The sequence below is a fragment of the Diabrotica virgifera genome, chromosome 1 (genome assembly GCF_917563875.1).
Source record: "Diabrotica virgifera virgifera chromosome 1, PGI_DIABVI_V3a".
Lineage (NCBI taxonomy): Eukaryota > Metazoa > Arthropoda > Insecta > Coleoptera > Chrysomelidae > Diabrotica > Diabrotica virgifera.
In genome coordinates, this window is record NC_065443.1 from 105696829 (window position 1) to 105718449 (window position 21621).

The following is a 21621-nucleotide window of genomic DNA, read 5'->3' on the forward strand; positions in this document are numbered from 1 at the left end:
CCATATCCATTGAATGGCAGGATACTATCGATTTTATGAAGAATATTTTTTTCAGGACTCAGAAAATCAGAAAATAGTAAATTTTCTTTATTTTTATTACGTGTTTTATATATTTTATATACCTCCGACGCCCCTGAGGGGCATAAGGAGTTTCGAGAAAGAATAAGAAAATATATTTTATATATATTCTCTTAGCCCTTTTGCAGCTCTCCTGCCCAAAAAATTTTGTTCATAAAATCGATAGCACCCTGTCATTCTATGAATATAGCAGGACTAAGAAATTCATTGTACTCCATTTTTTTCAAGGAAAATCTAATTTTTACACGAAAATGTCACAGGTAACCCGTGAATTTTTCCACAAATTGTAAGAACCTCATCTAACCTTCCCGTATTGCAAAGGGCACAGGGCTGAACTTCAATCTTATATCACTTGGTCTGTAAAAGTCGAAAGAAAAACAGAAAAACAATTTTTGTTCCAATATTTCTCAGAACAAATGAAAATGGGTCTGTCCCGGTTAATTCCAAATACTAACCGCCTTTAGAGTAATAACAAATTGCCAATTGTAAAATCAATAGTAAAATTTAAATTTTGTTCCTATTAAAAAGTAATTTGTTCGAGGACGCAACGAAATGTGGTGATAATAACTGAATAATAAGCACCTGCTTTTGAGCCATAGCTTGCATTTGTTGGAACATCTGTCTCTCTTCCTCTTTACCTGGAACAGACCCAACACCCAAAGCATTAGTCCTAGCTGGAGCCCCGAACGAATTTGTAAAATCTATCTTCAAGACATAGTTCACTTGTATGTATCCTTATTATGGTTTATTTTAATTTAGGTATGTATGGGTCAGTTCACTATTTTGTTTTTAGAAAAATATTTTTTGATAGTCTGTATAAAATATTAGAATCTTATGTTTGTTTCAGTAAAAATCGTTTTGTTTTAATTTTTAAAATTTTTTAGTCAATCAAAAAATTAAATATTAAGTTTATTGATTGTCCAATCACACAGCAGTCAGACGCTGTAGCCAATAACGTGCAATCATCGAAAAGTTGATAAAATATTTTATTCTGTAATTTTTATACGTTATATTTCATATACTATAATAATTATAAAAGAAAATGTCAAAGTAATTTCTGATATATCTTCGATTTAACAATCACTTCTGGAAATAACTACCATTACATAATAAGTACAATAAAAATTTAATTCACCTTTATTGCTTTTAGGTAAAAGTGGTTTTTAAAAATATATAAACAAAACAAAAACCACAACCATATGTAATACTCAATCTACAATATGTGTATATATAGGGTGGAACTCACTTACATAGGCGTAACCAAGGGGTGGTTTTGGGGGTTATAACCCCCCCCCATTGGGATCTACTTTGCGCTTTATACGCTTAACACCAATGTGTGTTGTTGACAAATCAAGCCATTTTGAAGTTGTAACCCCACCCCCCTTAGGATCATCCTAGTTAAGCCGTTGCTCACTTATGGAATAATATTATTTCTGTCCTTGTTTTAAAAAACTTAAAAAATCGCCGAAACCTGTCGATTTTTATATATGAATGTACATGGAAGCTTTAAAAAAAATTAAATACATAAATATCCATAAACTTTATTTTACTTTTGGATCTTGTTTTTTTAAGCCACTTAACAATCTGATCTCAACGAACTATATTATGTCAGGTCTATTAGGCCTGGATCCCGCGTACCAAAAAAAAGTTGATTAATAGCAAGCTGAAAATGTGTTAATAGCTTAACGGTGTCTAGTCGGACAAACTTTGATGTATGGGAACATTGGAACAGGGGAAGTTTTAATTGTGGAACAGGTTAAAAATTTGGAACGTCAGATTACGAAAACGTCCCATGTATTTTGTATGACAGACCTTCCAATTGATTTGTTACCCTTTCGTTAAACTCTCATGCCAAAATCAGACTGCTATTTGTCACCTGTCATAATTCCTGTCATTTAACATGTTCTACGTGTCGGACTTATTAAAATGCCCAGTTGGTTATAATACCAGTCTGATTTTTGCATGAGATTTTAATGAAAGCATAACAAATCAATTGGAAGTTCTGTCCGACAAAATACATGGGACGTTTTCGTAGTCTGATGTTCCAAATTTTCAACCTGTTCCACAATTAAAACTTCCCCTGTTCCAGTGTTTCCATACATCAAAGTTTGTCCGATGAGACACCGTTAAGCTATTACCAAATTTTCAGCTTGTTATTATTCAACTTTTTTTTGGTACGCGGGATCCAGGCCTAGATATATTATATATAAAAATGCAGGAAAAAATTTAGAACTATAAAATGTGGGACCCACTTATGGAATAAACTTGCTGGTGTCCTTATTTTAGAAAATTATAAAGAACTGTGGGATACGTCAACTTTTAAATTAGAATATGAGTTTTTTAAACATAAATTTAAATGTACAGGGTGATTGATTATACAAAAACCCTGTAGATTTTTATGTATTTAGAAGTTACTTAACAAACTCATTTCAAAAAAGATATTATGTTGGGTCTATAATGAATAATAGGCGAAATTTTTAAACTATGTGTAATTTTCGTCAAGACAGTAAATACATAATATTTTGAAATTATTGGTTTATTACGCTTTAAATAGTGGCATTTTTTCTTAAGAGGATCGGAACGTATTTTCGGCTGCAATGCTATTCAAATGGGGATTCATTTTTTTCAAATCCTGAGAAAACTAATAAGTATTTTGGAAAAATTTAAACGCAGAATGAAAGATTACGTTATTAGCGAGGGCCGAAAGTCCCTGAGAACTTCTACAATGTTTATTTTAATAAGTTACAGGGGTGAAAAAACTAAGAGAAAATTTAGTGTGATTTTTAAATTCAAATATCTCATTCAAAATAAACTTTTTATTTATTCTAAGGGACTTTCGGCCCTCGGTAATAATTTATTCTTTCATTCTGCGTTTAAATTTTTCAAAAATATTTATTGGTTTTTTCAGGATTTGAAAAAAATGAACACAATGCCGTGGTAATATTTTCCAAATCTGTCTTTGTCTTACAACGCACTCAACTGAATATAATATTGTCAGCATATATTGTCAGTCAGACACTGACAATCAGTGAAAATTTTAAATATTTGACATTGCATCGGGAATATTTTGAGAAATTGATTAAATATTATTGATATATAGTGTATTTGATAAATAATTGATTTAAGACGTGAACTTAATAAAAACTTATTTATTGTGTATTATTTGTGAAAGATCCAAGCAGAGAATACATCAGATATATCCTGTGATCCAAGTATTTTGTTGTTAGAGATGTTCAAAATTGTAAGCGTTCCAAAATAACAACATATTATTAAAAAATCACTTAAACACTTTTCCTCTTTTCTCGATTGATTATTAGTTTTTGTTGTACAAATAAATTATTACAATCACTGAAAACATAGTTAGTGAAAAAATTATCACATTTATTAACTGAATTAATAATTTGCAATTATAAAAATAACAGTTATCCAAGAACATTCAAAAGCCATCTCTTTAAATTAATTATGACATTTTCAAGTAGAATGACATTCTAGTAATGTTTACATATCCACACCAGTGTGAATTTTACTACACGTAATTTGCCGTGTAAAGACAGAAAAAGTAGGGATACACGTAAAATATTTGCGAATTATGTACCCATAGCCTTAAATTATCTAACTACAGACATCAATTCTCTAAACTAAGTATCAATATGTTACGTTTTGTAGTTAATTTCTTGACAAAGATTATACAGAATTTGAAAATTTCACGTTGTATGATTCATACTACACCCTACATAATATAGTTTATTAAGATCAGGTTTTAAGAAGCTTTTTAAACATAAAAATACATAGGTTGTTCCATTAAAAATAAATATTGTGGACTATGCTAGAATTGTTTAAATCACCCTGTATACTTAAATGTATGTTAAATAAGCTCAGATTAAGTTTAACAGTTGATACGTACCAGCTTTTTTATAATTTTCTAAAAGAAAGACACGCACAATTTTATTCCACAAGTGGTTTTCACATTGTATAATTTTAAAATTTCAATCTGTAATATTCATAAGAGACCCTACTTGATATAGTTCAAGGAGATCAGGTTGTTAAATAAAAGAGCTTTTAAAAATATAAAAATATACAGAGGGTTCCATTAAAAATCAAGTTTATGAACCATCCTAGAGTTGCATGAAATCACTATCAATCTGCGTTTTTTACAATTAAAAAAAAAGAACAGAAATTATTCTACTCCATAAGAGGTTTCCACCCTGTATAATAGACAATATGGTTCACACCAAAAGCGGGAGTCTCTCAAGGTTTCCCACATAGACATCCTGAATAAAACTTCTTTTATTCTGATGACACAGCGCTTTTCGGTTTAGGCAAGACATTGTCAAGCATGAGCCCAACGGAATTTAATCTAGCACAAGACAGATTTAACCTAACAAAAACCAGGCCATTCTCTTCAACAGCCTATGCTATATGATTTCAAACAATCCACTGCATTACTCTATATATGAAAAAACTATATTTCTAATCGATGTTTCTGGAAGTTCTGTTATTAAGAATCAATTAAGTTGCCCTTTATACCGCTAAAGGGGGTTTGGGATTATAGTAGGGTAGTCTGCTAGCTCTTAGACCTACGATATACAAAGAAGGCAAAAGGACAAGTGCTACGATTCAACAGCCAATAATTATTACTCCTGGCTTTACCGAAGGTACCCATAGGCTGAGTCGACCTGGGTGAGACTTGTAGATATTAAAAAGATCTAGATGTACTCTCTGGCGGTGGGATTCGATCTGAGGCTTTCTGCATGGAAGCCAGACATTCTACCGCCTAAATTATCGGCCCTTCGATATTTGGTTATATATAGATAAAACAGAGAAATAATATAACGTCTCCATTTACTCTCTGAATCTTAAACTACAAGAAAGTCGTCGATTAAGTTACAACGGCATAATATACTATTATGGCCATTTCTTATTACTATCAAAGTTCCAATTGGCCTACTTGGACTACCGGTTAAACTACTACAAATTTTGTATAAAAATAAAGAAACAATCATGATATTGGTACACATGTGAGGTAGAAGGGTATCAGACTAGGCGGTCTATTCTTTTCAAGGTTAACCTACCTAGTGAACATATAATGAAACTTTTTCTAGATGAATGGAAACGAGTCATTTCAATAAATGTCCAATCTTCGGTTTACCAATGACACATTTTTTATAGACCAAAATAAGGCAGAGATTGGTACTCGACAAACTAAAAGGATTAAGGAGGAACATGAACAACGGATTAATAAAAAGAAGGAAGACAAAAGTAATGATTATGGACATAATTCACAACAATGACATAGAAACATCCGAAAAATTACAGAGGTATAAATTTGCTAAATACTAGCCTAGAACTTACAACTAAAAATGAACTAATGAATAAAAGGATAAGTTTAGCAGATTACCAACAGGAATTTCGTACTAGAAAATCTTATACAGCTGCAATAAACATTCATCAAAAAGCAGATTACTGAGACATTACTAGAGCATAGATCAGCTGTTCTGTGTCTCATTGACCCGAAGAAAGCATTTGAAAGAGTAAGACTCAAAGATATAAATCCATGTTCTGCATAAAAATATGTAATATAAATAAATAATATAATAACTATTGAAAACATCTACTACAACAATAAATTAAAAAGCAAAATAGATGGACAACTTACAGAATCTACCAGTATAGACTCATTAAGGCATATGCCCTTCATTTTAATTGTGGATGTAATCATCAACCGTGTCAACAGAGGAAGAAGATTCATCAAAGAAGGGAAAATACTCTGTTACTCAGGCGACTTTGTGTATTGATATGATCTTTTGTGTTATTTAAAACTATATTTTTACAAAATAGTGAACTATTTCTGGAGACCAATCCTCTAAATTCGTTCCAGAACCCTAACACCGTTTCAACTAACAAGAGTGCAGTCTATCACCATTGTGCTAAAAACATTAAAGGGTGTTGTTATCAGATTGTGCCTCGGCACAATGTAACTATGCTTTAGCCAATAATATCTTAATAACTCTTCTCTATGATGCCGCCATCACCGTCAGATATACTGAGTGTTTCAATTTTTTTAATTAATATTACAATACTTTTTTGTTTCCTAGAATTAAATATTAATGAAACGATATAAAGGAAATAATTTCAGAGGCTAGTAAATTCAAAGGTTTATTTTGTTGGCAAAAAAATAAAGAAGTCAGCTACTTCATTAATATATTAAAAACGTTTCGCTTTAAAAGTTCGAAAGCTTCATCACTTCACTACAAAAAAGATGGAGTCTATAAATATAACATCAACAAAGGTATGGTAATACTTACAAATAAGCTGTTAAAAATCTGCACAGATATTACGCGACATACAGAGCTAATAACGAAAAACAATAGAATGTTTTTTCCATTGTTTTTCTTTAAAGTCGCTCTGTATGTCGAGTAGTATCTGTACAGTTTTTTTACATCCCAAACAAACTATTCTACCACACCTTTGTTGATGGTAAATACTCTAATTTTGACTTTGTGTACTTGATGGGAAAGTCTGACCTAACATTTTGTTCTTTCGTATTTTAATTGTTAATAGAATCTAATATTTCGTATCAAAGAGTACTTTCAAAATACTTTTTATGGTAGTTGCTTTTGTTTAAGGTTAACCTTTTAATGATATTTAAAATTTTACCAATTATCAACAGCTTTTTTGTTATGTGTCATTATCTACATATAGTAATCAATATTGATCACTCCATTGAAATAAATAAAAGCTATACCGGGTAGTAAATCGTCAAAGGGGCCATAGAAATGTCAATGCAAATTCTAAACTGTAGAATTCCTGCTTGCCTAATTATTTTACATCAAAAGCTATGAGAAACTCTTTGTAGAGGACTGAAATCTGTATTGAAAACAAATTAAAACATTTCAAAATTTTGCAAAGATATAATACATTGACCAGAGTATTGTGGTAAAAGCTGCTATGTAATAGTACGGGATTCGAATATAGGTCGACCTGCACCCATCTGCTTTCCGGGTGAAATATTTTTTTTATTAAATTTTATACATAGACAATAAATAGTATAAAAAAGACATATTTCTCACGATCGCAGAAGTTTGTTGACACGAGCCGAGGCACGAGGCGAGGCAAAATTGAGATTCTATCTCACCGCGCGACTACTCGCGGGTTAACAATAATAAATATGTTGATTTTCACCCTTTTTGGCCCAAAAAATTAATTGTTTTGACTTTCGAGTGATATCAAAAAGTCAAAAGTCGATAAAACTAAAAAACTCGACAGCATTACCTCGAAAAACTCATAAGGTAATAAAATCTTTTTGAATTTTTTATTTATCATGATTCATTGATGAGTTCTGATATCCACCGTAAAATTTATTATATTTTGAGGTGTTTTTAAAAATTTGCAACCGTTGTCTTATTTTTTAATATTTTTCCTTGAATTTTTTCCTAAATTATCTATAAATTGTGCTGAATATGCCTATTTAAAAATAAAATATTTCTACCATTTCAACTCCAACGGCCCCCCTTAAGGATAGCTATGACACGATTTTGATAGGCAACCATGCTATAAATATTTGTCTATATATGAAATTTAATAAAAAAATGTTTCGTCCGGGAAGCAGATGTTTACAAGTCGAGCTATATTCGGATCATAGACTATAAGGTAACAACATAAGCTGCTTGTTCTGGACATCGAAGTAAAAAGCGAAACTAAACAAAAATATCGGAGAGGACCACAAAAAATCAAGTGGTGGATGCTAAAAGATGAGAAGGAAGGTCTATTCAGGGAAAGAATAGTAGAAAAAATATGTTGGAACATGAAAGGAAGCCCTAACACAATTTGGAGAAAAATGGCCAATATTATTAGAGAGACGGCTATTGAAATACTTGGGAAAACGTCAGGAAAGAAGTTTGAAGATAAAGAGACTTGGTGGTGGTCAAATGAAGTACAAGGAAACATAAAAGAGAAGAGAAAATTATATAAAAAGTGGCAAGAAACCAGATCGGACATAGATCTTCAAAACTATATGGTCGCCAAAAAGGAAGCGAAAGTAGCAGTAGCAAAAGCTAAAGCAGAAGCGTATTCAAACCTATACAATCAACTTGATACCAGGGAAGGCGAAACGAAGATATATAAAATAGCCAAACAGAGAGCAAAGAAAGCAAAAGATTTTAATCAGATTAGATGTATCCGAGATGAAAATAATAAAATACTAGTTCACGAAAGGGAAGTCAAAAAGAGATGGAGAAAGTACTTTGACAGCTTATTAAATGAAGAATTTGACAGACAGCCTGTAGAGTCAACGGAGACAGTAGCAGCAATGGTCACCAAAATAACCAACGAGGAAGTGGCTCAAGCGCTTCAAAAAATAAAGAAAGGAAAAGCGGTAGGACCAGATGATATTCCTGGGGAAGTATGGAGAGCATTGGGAGAGACAGGAACAAGGTGGCTAGCAGGTCTATTTAATAGAATTATGGAAGTTGGACAAATGCCAGACGAATGAAGAAGCAGTATACTGGTACCTGTTTACAAAAACAAGGGAGATATACAACAATGTACAAACTACAGGGCTATAAAACTGCTTAGCCACACCATGAAAATATGGGAAAGAGTAATTGATAGACGGATACGTGAAGAAACCGAAATATCCGAGAATCAATTTGGCTTTATGCAGGGTAGATCAACAACAGATGCAATTTTCATTATAAGGCAGTTGATGGAAAAATACAGGAGTAAAGAAACAAACGCTCATATGGTATTCATTGATCTTGAGAAAGCATATGATAGAGTTCCTCGAGAGATTCTGTGGTGGGCACTCAATAAGAAAGGAGTCCCTGGTGAATATGTAAAGATTGTGAGGGATATGTATGAGGGAGTAACGACTAGTGTTAGGACAGGTGTGGGAGAGACTGATAAATTTCATGTGAAAGTAGGATTGCATCAAGGTTCTGTGCTTAGTCCGTATTTATTCTCATTAGTTTTGGACCAGATAACAGCGAAAATACAGGGGAACATTCCATGGTGCTTAATGTATGCTGATGATGTCGTGTTAGTAGGAAATAGTGAAAGAGACTTAGAACAAAAACTGGAACAGTGGAGACAAGCTCTGGAGGAAAAAGGTTTAAAACTTAGTAGGACAAAAACAGAGTATTTGGAATGTTCATTTAAAGATGGAGCTACTACAAATAAAATGGTATCTTTGGATGGTGAAATGATTGTAAAAAGCAATAGTTTTAAGTACCTAGGATCGGTATTACAGAGTAATGGAGAAATAGATGGAGATGCATGCAGTAGAATTAGGGCTGGATGGATGAAGTGGAAAGAAGCGAGTGGTGTGTTGTGTGACAGAAAAATTCCAATGAAGCTGAAGGGAAAATTCTATAAAACAGCCATAAGACCAGCTATGATGTACGGAACTGAATGTTGGGCAGTGAAAAAGAAAGAGGAACAGCGAATGCATGTGGCGGAAATGAGAATGCTTAGATGGATGAGTGGAGTGACAAAGAAGGATAAAATTAGAAATGAGTGTATTAGGGGAAGTCTAGGTGTGGCACCAATTGATGCCAAAATGAGAGAGCATAGGTTAAGATGGTTTGGTCATGTTCAACGTCGAGACGTTCACCACCCAATACGAAGAATAGCTGAAGTGCAGATTCCTGGAAGGAGTAGGAGAGGAAGACCAAAGAAGAGCTGGGGGGAGACGATAAGGCAGGACATGTTGGTAAAGGGGATTAACATTGATATGGCCCAAGATAGAATTGTGTGGAGAAATGCAATTAGGGAAGCCGACCCCGCATAGGGATAAGGCAAAGAGAATGATGATGAGACTATAAGGTATAGTATTGTTTATTGGTAAGATAGTTTAAAAGATAATTGCGTTTGTCATCAAAAATTCCAAAATTTTCCAAATGTCCAAATTTTCAGCTGTTAATGGCAGAAACAAAATATTGATCTTGTCGAAATTTTTTAAAAATTCCAGTACAAAAAGTTTAGTTGGGAACTTGCTAAATGTTAAAAAATGCTACCTATGTTACGTAAATGAAAAAAACCCTCACATAACTTCTTGTTTAAAGATGTTTTGGTAATTTAAAATATCTTTTTCAAAATTACCTTTTTAATAAAAAATGTTATTAAAAATCAGCTTTATTGAGATCAAAATTCAAAATACGTTTTAGAGTTGTTACGGAATAAGGGCAAAATATTTTCATCTATGATACTATTAATATATTTTAGGAAAACGCCTGTTTTAAATAAATAAATTTTAATATTTATTAATAATACGTAGCATAATCAGGAAAAAAATATTTTTTAATTTTTAATTAGTTTTAATTAATAAAATAATTTTAATTAATAAAAATTATTTCAATCCAAAGGCGGAAACGTTCAGTAGTTTTATTTTTAATAAATATGTGGCTATACAGCTTTTACAAAAGGGTACCCTCAATTATTAAGATAGGCAAAATATCCTTACTCCCAGAATTTTATCTTTTTTCATTTTTTATGTTTTATGTAATTATAAATACGACTCGGCGCAATTTTGTGTCGAGCTGCCCACTCTCCCTCCCCCTGCCGCCGACAACGTATTTTTTTCGTTTCTATTTTTTCCGATTGGGTTGAAATCAATTTCAAATTTTTGAAAAAAATCATACGTGTAATTGAGGCTTTTACAAGTTTTGTCGATTTTTTTATAGACGCGTAGGTTTATTTATATAACCTAAGAATTCATTTTTTTTCATTTTACTTTTTTATTTTGTGTATTTTATCAAACAATATATATCGGATTTTTTACGATTTTTCCGTAAGGCGCGTTATCTTTATAAACACAAAAATTTGTTATTAGGGGTTTTTGGGGATTTTCCTCAGTTATCCAGAAAATAGACCAAATCAAGGTTTTTTTTATATATGTATAAGTTGACGTAACTGAGTATATAAGAACATTCAAAAATTGGGCGAAACTCTTTTAAAACCCCAAAAAAAAATGTTTCATCGCCTCAAAGCAACAGTAGGATATGTAAAAAAAATTACTTTTGTGATATCCATGTCAAATGATTCGAAATAAACCTTTCTGTTGAGTGTAACACTAAGATAAATGAAAAGTGAAATACCTTTTTCATAATATTACATATCCTTGTGTAGCTTAATTCCTTTTAGCCCAAATTCTATAATGCAACACTAAGACAACATACATATCATACCCACGTATCATACCATTATATTTTGTCGTAATACCCATTTTGGTCGTCAATATTAATGCAACACTAAATTATCTTACGCACATATCCTACTGTTGCCATGTAGTTATTGCTGAGTTGCGATTATGTCTTTGTTTATATTATGCAGCTTGCGGTCACAATTTTATCTTCAGTAATCTTACAATAGTTCTATTACATTGATGTTAAAAGGTGTATGTTAAGAGTAAAAATGAATAATTCAGCCAATTTAAATTGTAAAAATTATGGGTATTTAGAAGAAGTCAGTATTTAGTGTATTTAGCGAACAAAAATAATACTGATTCTGAGTTGCTATCTGGAATTTATCAAGCACAAGAAAAAGGTAAGTTAAATTCATGATAAATTCCCCTTTAGAAATTTCGGGTTGATTTAAGAAAATGCTATTGTGCATAAACTGATTCTGATGATTTTTTAATTTTGTTTTGTTAATTATTATCTTGTCGCATTTTTAAATTTTTGGAAAACAAGTATGTTCGTGTTATAATTTTTGTAATAACATGTTTGAAAAACAAAATTGTTTTGTTTTTTGTATTGAAATGTGTAAAATTTTAAACAAAACTTTAGTGCAATATAAGTTTATAATAACAGAAATTTACGGATATCGTTAAAAAACAGATTATCTTTGAGGGCAACAGTAGGACAACTAACTTTTTTTCCAATTATGTTTCAGTTTTTTATGAATTAATATAAATTGTTATGTGACGCATGTAAAGGTAGACACTCAAACAAAATTCCATGTAAATGCATTCAAATATTGAAAAGTTATTAATTATTGAAGTTTCGTAAAATTTTCCATTGCGTTTTTCTCGAAACTACATTATTTTACATATCCTACTGTTGCTTTGAGGCGACTGTTTGAATGTGTTTCGTTTAATTTTAAAATGTCCCAAACGACTCAATTACTATAAATGATGCATACTATAAAAAAAACCTAATTTGATTTATTTTGAAATCTCTGAAATAGATAAAATATCTAAAATCCCATAAAAACCAGTTTTTCAGATTTTTAAGGTGGCAAATCGTACAAAAAAGTCTGGAAAAATTCGAAATTTATTTTTTGGTAAAATTCACAAAATAAAAAATTAGAGCAGCGGCCATCCCAAAAAAAGTTATACGTCTTTTTCGAAATCGAACGCATTTTTAGGTTATGTACAAATGTACACTCCATTTACGGGTCTATAGACATGATTTGAAAAAGCCTCGACAATGTTTGTGAATTTCTTGAAATTTTTAAATTGACTGCAACCCACCAAAAAAAATAATAATAATGAGAAAATTACGTTTTTGGGAGCAGGAGGAGGGGTAGGGGTGGTGGGCTAAAATTGCACCGAGTCTTAGTTTTTAATCACATAAAAGGTAAAAAAATTAAAAAAATATTTCTGAGAGTGAAGGTATTTTCCTATTTTATCGGCGGGTAGTTTTTCAATGTGACTATTATTATTACTCTTCAAAAGCCTGTAAAATAACTATTAAAGAGTTTCTTTTAATTTTTTTATTAACTGGAAATTATTTCATTCTAAATTGAATAAATTATCTAAAAAATTTTCAAAAAGTAATTTTGCTGATTAAATATTAAAATTATAGTGCTAAAATATTTATTGTATAAACGAAAAAGTATATTCAAGTTTGACCCTAACATAAAAAAAGGTTGTACAATCAAGAACCTTAGTCTTTAAATTGTAAAAATTGAAACACCCTGTACACAACCACATAAAAAATATATAAATAAGAGAACATCAAAAAAGTGAACAGATGTGCAGGGACAGAAGCAAACAGGGGGGCTAAATAGGAATGACCCACTTACCCATGCCTTTGTTCTGAAGCATCTCCAACAATTTTTTTATGCTCTCGTCCCGAGCCTGCAGCGTTTGTTTTTGTGTCTCTATCCGTAGCTCTAGCTCCTGCGAAAATGAATAGGTCTAAGTGTTTGCGTAAGAAAAAGGATAAGGACGGCTGGCAGGTACCTCATTAAAAAATAATTTTTTTCGCATGCCGTAGAAGTCTGCGTTAATGCTATTATCTGACATTTAAATTTGTATCCTCTTTATAATTAAGAAACCTTCATAAAAACTGGAGATTGAAAATCCTTTTTAATAAATATTATGTTATATTTTATATAGTTACAATTGGATAAAATATCCTATCTAATATCATTGTTAATATCACAATAAAGATGCACTAGAAATAAACAAATCAAGACACGTTGAATGTTACGAGGAGTACTTCCCAATGATGATTTACAATGTATAAACATTGTAAATCATGATTTGGGATTTACAATGTATATACATTGTAAATCATGATTTGGGAGTGCTCCTCGTAACATTCAACGTGTCTTGATTTGTTTATTTCTAGTGCACCTTTATTGTGATTTTAGTTCTTAGCCCTGCTGTATAATATCTTGGTTTTAAGTGTTAGGAGAAATCTAGCGAGGTCCCGAATATTCGTCTACTATTCGGTATTCGGCATAATATAATAAACTGCTCGTCAAAAGTTAGGGATATAGGAAATTCTACTGATTTTCATAGTTGATTTTTTCGCGAACAGACGGATTCCGCTATATTTTTTTTATTTTAGCCTTTTCTTTAGTATTTACACAGTTGTGCAAAGGTTTACTCAAACTTATTTTTTGTACTTATACCGGGTGGAAGAAAAAAATATGTTTTTCTTGTGTTAAGTTTGAGAAGTAGGGAGAACGAGGTACAAATGTTAGTATACATCAGAATAATATTGTAGTCTTATGTTTTGTGAACGTGCTGTTGTTTGAATGTCCCTGGTATCTTTAGAAACAAAAAAATAGACGGTTTTGTAATTTAACATGTGTTTTAACCGAAACAAAATTTGAGACGCTTTGTACGGAGAAAAAGGCACAAAGATGAGTATACCCCGATATTATGTTGTATTCTCATATTTTTTGAATATTCTATTTTTTTAATTTCGCTGATATCTTTATTAACAAAGAAACTAGAGGGTATTACTCTTTAATATGTTTTTCTATGTTTCACATGTGTGATGTGACGCATGTCGTCAGTTAAAACACATATTAAAGAGTAATATCGTCTAGTTTCTTTGTTGTTAAAGATATCAAAAAAATTAAAAAAATTAAATATTCACAAAATATGAGACTACAACAAAATATCGAGATATACTCACCTTTGTGCCTTTTTCTCCCTACAAGGTGTCTCAAACCTTTGTTTCGGTTAAAACACATGTTAATTTACAAAACCGTCTATTTTTTTATTTCTAAAGATATCAGGGACATTCAAAAAACATAATTTTCACAACACATAAGACTATAATACGATTTCGATATATACTCCCATTTTTACCTCGTCCTCCCTACAGGGCGTCTCAAACTTAACATAAGAAATATATTTCTTCCACCCGGTATAAGTACAAAAAAAAAGTTTGAGTAAACCTTTGCACAACTGTGTAAATACTAATGAAAGGTATAAAATAATAAAAAAAAATTAGCGGAATCCGTTAATCTGTTCACGAAAAAATCTACTATAAAAATTCAGCAGAATTTTCTATATCCATAACTTTTGACGAGGAGTTTATTTAGTATTTTACCGAATACTGCATGCCATTCTGCCAAATAGATAATACCATGAGAAAAGAAATGATTCAATAAAATTGTGTTTTGACTAGGAAAGTTTTGGGGTAGTTGTGATTCCTTTCATTATATATGGATTTTGGGCTGCTGAATCCGAATATGAGGTTTGCGGACAAAATTTCTTGCCGGAACATTGAAAAAATCGCGAAAAAACTAACAATTTCTATTAACTTTTAGTAAATGGTCCGTTAACAGAAATTAAAGTACTTAAAATTATCTACAAATATCACTATTTATTTCAGACGAACCGTTCGGTCTAAAGTCCAAGTTGAAAATTGACAATTTTTAACGGTCTCGACAAAACCCGCTTTTTATATTCCAAAACTTTATTTTTTATTAGAATGCTGTCATTTCATAAATTTCTCCTAGTTTTCTGTACAAATAATAAGTGTCAGTTAAAAAGTATGGTATGTCTCTTATGACAGCTTCCATGAGTCCATTCCGTCCAAATAGGCCGGGAATGTCTCTGCTTTTCCCTTAAAGCCACAGAAGATCAGGCACAGATGGAGTCACAAATTCAGTTTTGGTGTGAACATTTCCTTCGGATCTTGTTATCTTGATTTCTGATAGAGCTTGAGGTTTTGTCCCTTTAAAATGAATTAGTTGAACAGCTCCCTGACTTCCATAAACCTCAGGCGCGGGTTTCTTTTTTATCCGAGAAATGGATTGCTTAGGAGCTACTGCATGTTTTGGTGCAATACAAAAAATGCCACATATGACGTGAAAATTGTGGTATTCGTCGATTGTATGTACGTTAAAATCAGCGTTATCGTATACCTACTGTGTAAAGCACGGCAGGTCAATTTTCTGTGGATCGCCTGCGAATGCTGACACTTCCAGGCAAACAGCTTCTGTATAGGACGAACAAAACCCCAAAGGGGAAACTACATCAACCTATTTTCTTGAGCCATACTTTTTGTAGAGAAAACGGCCAACCCTGCAAGAAATGGTGAGACCAACTATCTGGGCCTTACTGCCGCTACAAGACTTTGAGCAAGCGCGTTGCTTATCTGAAAGTGTCAGCAATCGCAGGCGATCCGCAGAAAATTGACCAGCCGTGCTTTACACAACAGGTGTACGAAAACGCTGATTTTAACCCTTTCTATGCCAGGCCTTAATTTTCATGTTGGTCCCTCAATCCCAAACGTTTTTCATGCTTAGAGTCCCATTGCCTTATATATACGTCGCATATAAATAAACAAATAAATGACCAAAACATGTTTTTAATGAGTTTTTTTTAACCAACTTAAACGTTTTCTTTTCAAAAGTACTCATCAGAGAGCAAAACCAACTTGAAAAAATGTAACTAACTTAAAAAAATAATGTAATGTAAATTAACATTAAAAGTTTTCTTTTGTGTGGTACTCCTCAAAACATGACACTACGCAAAGGCCGACTCCGCATCTTGCACACATGTATCTCGATTCGCTTCTTTTTTTTGCCCTTTCTGTGGCTACAAACGCTTCACCTTCTAGCAGCTACCTATAAGCGTTGACACCAGTGCTACAATATAGCATATATCTAAAATATGTGAACAAATATATACCGCAATGGGTCCGCATGACCTGTCTTAGGTGCCAACATTTTGAGGCTTTGGGAACAATAATCTAACATTTTCGGACATATTTCTAGGGCATTGGGACACCAATGAGTCTAAAATTTTATAAGCAACGCATATTTTTGGCTTTGATAAATTGAGACCATAACACCTTGAAGGTATATATGCGGCGGCTGGGAATACAGACCCACTTTTTCAAAAACATATTTTAAGCAGCGTTGGGACAGAAAGGTTTAACGTACATAAAATCGACGGATACCACACTTTTTACGTCATGCGTGGCATTTCGTGTATTGCACCAAAACATACAATAGCTCCTAACCAATCTATTCCTCGGCTAAAAACTAAACCCTTACCTGAGGTTTATGGAAGTCAGAGAGCTGTTCATCTAATACATTTTGAAAGGACAAAACATCAAGATTTATCAGAAATCAAGATCCAAAGGGAATGTTCACACCAACTGAAACTGTGACTCCATCTGTGCCTGATGTTCTGTGGCTCTAGGAGAAACGCAGAGATATTCTCGGTATTTTAGGATGGAATGGATTCATGGAAGCTGTGAGAAGAGACATACCATATTCATATTATGAACTAAAATTTATTATTTGTACAGAAAACTAGGAGAAATTTATCAAATGACAGCATTCTAATAAAAACTAAAGTTTTGGAATGTAAAAAGTGGGTTTTGGCGAGACCCTTAAAAACTGGCAATTTTTAACTTGCACTTTAGACCGAACGGTTCGTCTGAAAAAAAAGTAAATAGTGATATTTGTAGATAATTTTAAGTACGTTAATTTCTCTTATAATGTACGAATTGAAAAATATATTAATATGTGAAATTACTCTGTAATTAAATACAATATTAAAAAATCGAGCCTGTACCGCCATTAAGAAGAACAAAAAGATACACTTCATTCAAATAAACTTTTTAATCCGATGCCTAGATTTTGTGTAGTTTTGGAACTACTGATGAAATAAAAAAATTTAGTAGTTCCAAAATGACACAAAATTTAGGCATCGGATAAAATAGTTTATTTGAAGAAAGTGTATTTTTTTGTTCTTCTTAATGGCGGTACAGGCTCGTTTTTTTAATATTGTATTTAATTACAGAGTAATTTCCACATATTAATATATTTTTCAAATTGGGCTCTGTACCGCCATTTTTACTATATTACGAATACGTGTGCCAAATATCTCGAAAAAAATATTCAAAATTACAGCCGCAATCTTTGAACGCATTTATGCTACCTGTTGATCGCTACTGTTTCCGCTTAATAATTATGAAGATTTTAGTTACTTGCTTTCTTTTCTTCTTCAAACTATATCTTGTTACTTAGTAAATTTACAGCTAGTTTATTATGATTATTACAAAACTCATAATACATATTTCCAAATAGGTGATTTTTATTTAAAAATGCGATTTTTTAAAACTTCTGGCAAACAGATCATTTCAGCGTAGTACCTTGAAAAGGGCATTTCCTTATCATTGCCGATATCCTTTCCAAGCGACCCTGTTAGGTACGACAATGTCAGTAATACTGTAAAAGATTTAAAGAAAAAGAGAACATAATCGAAGAAATAGGTCTTCAGGTAAACAGAGTGATACAGAAAGAAGATAATAATTAGACTTCCATGGAAAACCTTAAGAAGCGTCAACAGAAAGATAATGACTAAAAGAAATGGATTTTTAAAGAAAAGTCATACGAGAATGGTTTAAATGTGGATATATAGACTTACTGAGAAGAATGAGAAGTAAGTATGAAGTAAGACACTACATTTAAAGCGTGTTGCAAGGACTTTATAGCAGCCTTTTTGTAGGACATTTTGGGGTCAAAAGAACACTATCAATAGTTCGAGACAGATTTTACTTGATCGATTATCGCCAAAATGTAGCATATTGGTGCAAGAAATGCGATTACGGTAGAAAAGAATCTAGAACAATAAGTCTGGGTAAAATGGCACAATATCTTTTCGGAGAGTATATTGAACGACTCGACTTGTGTCGGTCCAGTGAATAGTCTCGGTCCACTTCCTATGACAGATAAAAGACGCAAGTACTTAATGGACGCAATGGACTATTTTTCAAAATGACTTAAAATTGCAACCCTTCCTAAGAAGCGACTACAGTAGCAGAAGCATTTATAACATACGGCGTATAAAAAATGGAGTTTATTTAGAGTTAAATTATGATCAAAGACGAAATTTTGAATCCGAATTATAGCAAAAATGAATGAAAATTCTTGAAAAGTCTTGAAAATTAAGAAAACTCTCACTACAGCTACGCCTCTCCAACCGTAATCAGAGGGAATGGTCTAAAGATATAATAAAACTGTTTGTCGATAAAAAAAAGATTCATTATCATCATCACCATCAGTGGCGTTACAGCCCTTTATGACCCAAAGCCTTCTTCAGAACAATCCTCCATTCGCCCCTGTCTCTGGCAACTCTTCTCCATGCTCTAATTCCAATAGATTTTAATAGACTTTAATAGATTTTAATAGATTTTGAAAAAAAAAATTGGGGTACTTTAATTTCTTTTGTCCCGTTAGCCTATAAGTTGCGAGCATGAAGCAACCGATTATTCTCCATCAAATAATGATCAGCGGAAGAGAAATGAAGCTTCCTCAAGATCTTATTTTCGGAAAATTGCTTCCCTATGAAGAAAAACGTTTATTTCTAAGCTACATCGAAAATTTGAAAGAAAAATTGGAAAAGTTTACGGATCGTATAGAAATTATACATAATTAATGTACTATTTGAGGCAAAGGTTACAAGACCAGAGGGTACAAGAAGTAGAGTATGACCACGAAAAAGATGGATTGATGATGCGGAAGAAGACCTAAAGGGTCTAAAGGGTCTAAAGACCTAAAAGGTCAGAAGATGGAGGGAAGTTACCAGGAATCGACAAGAGTGGCGACTTCTTTGCAAGCAGGCCAAGATCCATAACATATTGTGAAGCTACTTATGATGATGATGAATGTACTATTCCTATGGTATACAATAATTGAAAAAGATCTTCTTACCAACCTAATTAATAAATTCGTTTCAAATATTTACCTTAATTGTATCTCGTAAAATTGCTATTTCCCTAGTTAAATGTTCGTTTTCTTGAAATAGAGCCTCCATTTGCTGCTGAATTTCGATGCTCGGCCCCCTCATCCTCATTCGTAGTTCTTCTTCTAATTGACGTACTAACATAGCTTGTTTCTGTAACAAAATTCTACATTAAATACCACATAATTCAATAATAATATCAAAATGAATAACCATTTTCATTGCAAAACGAAAATACAGCCGCATCATATTCTAGTCCGATCAGAGAGTGCAGCAAGCACCTCTACCGGTTTCGAAACTTATTAGTCTCTCATTAGGAGGCACATATGCTGCTCTCTCTGATCCAACCAAAACAAACCCCGGCGTGGAGTCACGAATTGCAACGAACGAAATGGCATAGATGCCCTAGGGGCAACTTAATGTTACTCTACATCCCACCAGACTGAAAACAATGGGAACCTTCTCTGGTTACACCTCCGAGGCTTCTACAATTTGCAAGCCATACGGATGCTGAGACTAAGGAAGATGAGGGAATTTTACAATTTATAATTCACGTCCCATCTTATAAATTGTAAAATTCCCTCATTTTCCTTAGTCTCAGCATCCGGATGGCTTGCAAATTGTAGAAGCCTCGGAGGTGTAACCAGAGAAGGTTCCCATTGTTTTCAGTCTGGTGGGATGTAGAGTAACATTATGTTGTTTTATATGCCATTAGAGTGAAAACTTAGTCTTTTGCTAACAGTTGCCGCTAGGGCATCTATGCCATTTCGTTCGTTGCAATCCGTGACTGCACGCCGGGGTTTGTTTTGGTTGGATCAGAGAGAGCAGCATATGTGCCTCCTGATGAAAGACTAATAAGTTTCGAAACCGGTAGAGGTGCTTAATGCACTCTCTGATCGGATTAGAATATGATGCGGCTGTATTTTCGTTTTGCAACGATATTGAAAATGGTTATTCATTTTGATTTACATGTTTACTCTGATTGGAGTACGAAGGGAACCATTCTCTTTGGAACTTTACCGCGCTGAGCAGATGGGACGTAAATTATAAATTGAAAAATTCCTCATCTTCCTTAGTCTCAGCATCCGTATGGCTTGCAAATTGTAGAAGCCTCGGAGGTGTAACCAGAGAAGGTTCCCATTGTTTTTAGTCTGGTGGGATGTAGAGTAATATTATGTTGTTTTATATGCCATTAGAGTGAAAACTTAGTCTTTTTTCAATAACAATATATAGTTTACTTAAGAAAAACCTAAATGCTTGGTTATTGAAATAAAAATCTCAGCAACGTCTTTAAAAATGCACTATAATAAGTTTAACTTTATATTTAATAACACTAATGCTGGGGCTACACTAGCGTCTAATGACGTTAATTATCGCATTATTTGCATTACAGATATGGCAAATATCTGTAATACAAATCTGTAATATAGTTTCAAGAGAATTAAATTCATTTAATTTAAATCGAAAGAGACGGTCCTGTAATAACAAGAGCCTTGAATTATAGTACAGGAACAGCATCTTCAGAGGATATCACAGGTCTCCCTCAGCTAGTCCCTCACATCTGTCAGACGGTCCCTCTAGGACCTAGACTGTCATAAGTGTCACACGACCCCGAATGCAGTGAATATATGACATTAAAACTTTTGCTTGACCAACATGGAACCGATGACAGAGAAGCATGGAAGGAAATGCGAGAGGCTTATATTCAAATTATCGAATAGAAAAATGTGTTTAAAGAAAGAAGCAATTTGGAATAATATAGATTATTTAAAATGTTTCTCATGATTTGTTGTTTTCTGTTGTGAAATGAGACTATGGATATACTCCACATTAAAAGATAGAACAAATAAATTGACGAAAAAACTGTTTTTTCAATTTTTTAAAATTATTTGACTGTTACTAAATATTATTAAAATACGGAATATTTTATTCCACTTTAAAATGATGAGAAATCTTTAGGGGTATCTCGAGGAAAAAACTTTGTGTCCAAAAGTAAACTTAAACTTTATTACTTCACAAAAGAAGTTTTGTGAAAGCTCGGTATTATATTCGTTTTACAAAGAAGTAGTTGAACGAACAATCTTATACCAAAAAGC

At 32.7% G+C, this 21621-nt stretch overlaps 1 protein-coding gene across 5 annotated transcripts in view; it reads right to left on the bottom strand.

The window, feature by feature from the left end:
• Positions 1-21621, bottom strand: part of LOC114325450 (ELKS/Rab6-interacting/CAST family member 1) — a 607107-nt gene that overhangs the window by 213993 nt on the left and 371493 nt on the right. For 4 of the 5 annotated variants that reach the window (XM_050642808.1, XM_028273526.2, XM_028273523.2 and 1 more), the window contains exons 4-6: positions 19529-19678; positions 13102-13198; positions 661-716 (exon numbers count right to left, since the gene is read on the bottom strand). In XM_050642808.1, the coding sequence (XP_050498765.1) occupies positions 661-716; positions 13102-13198; positions 19529-19678 (303 nt within the window). Of the gene's footprint in view, positions 1-660; positions 717-13101; positions 13199-19528; positions 19679-21621 lie in introns of those variants that run through there. The other variant, XM_028273529.2, reaches the window with a different exon arrangement.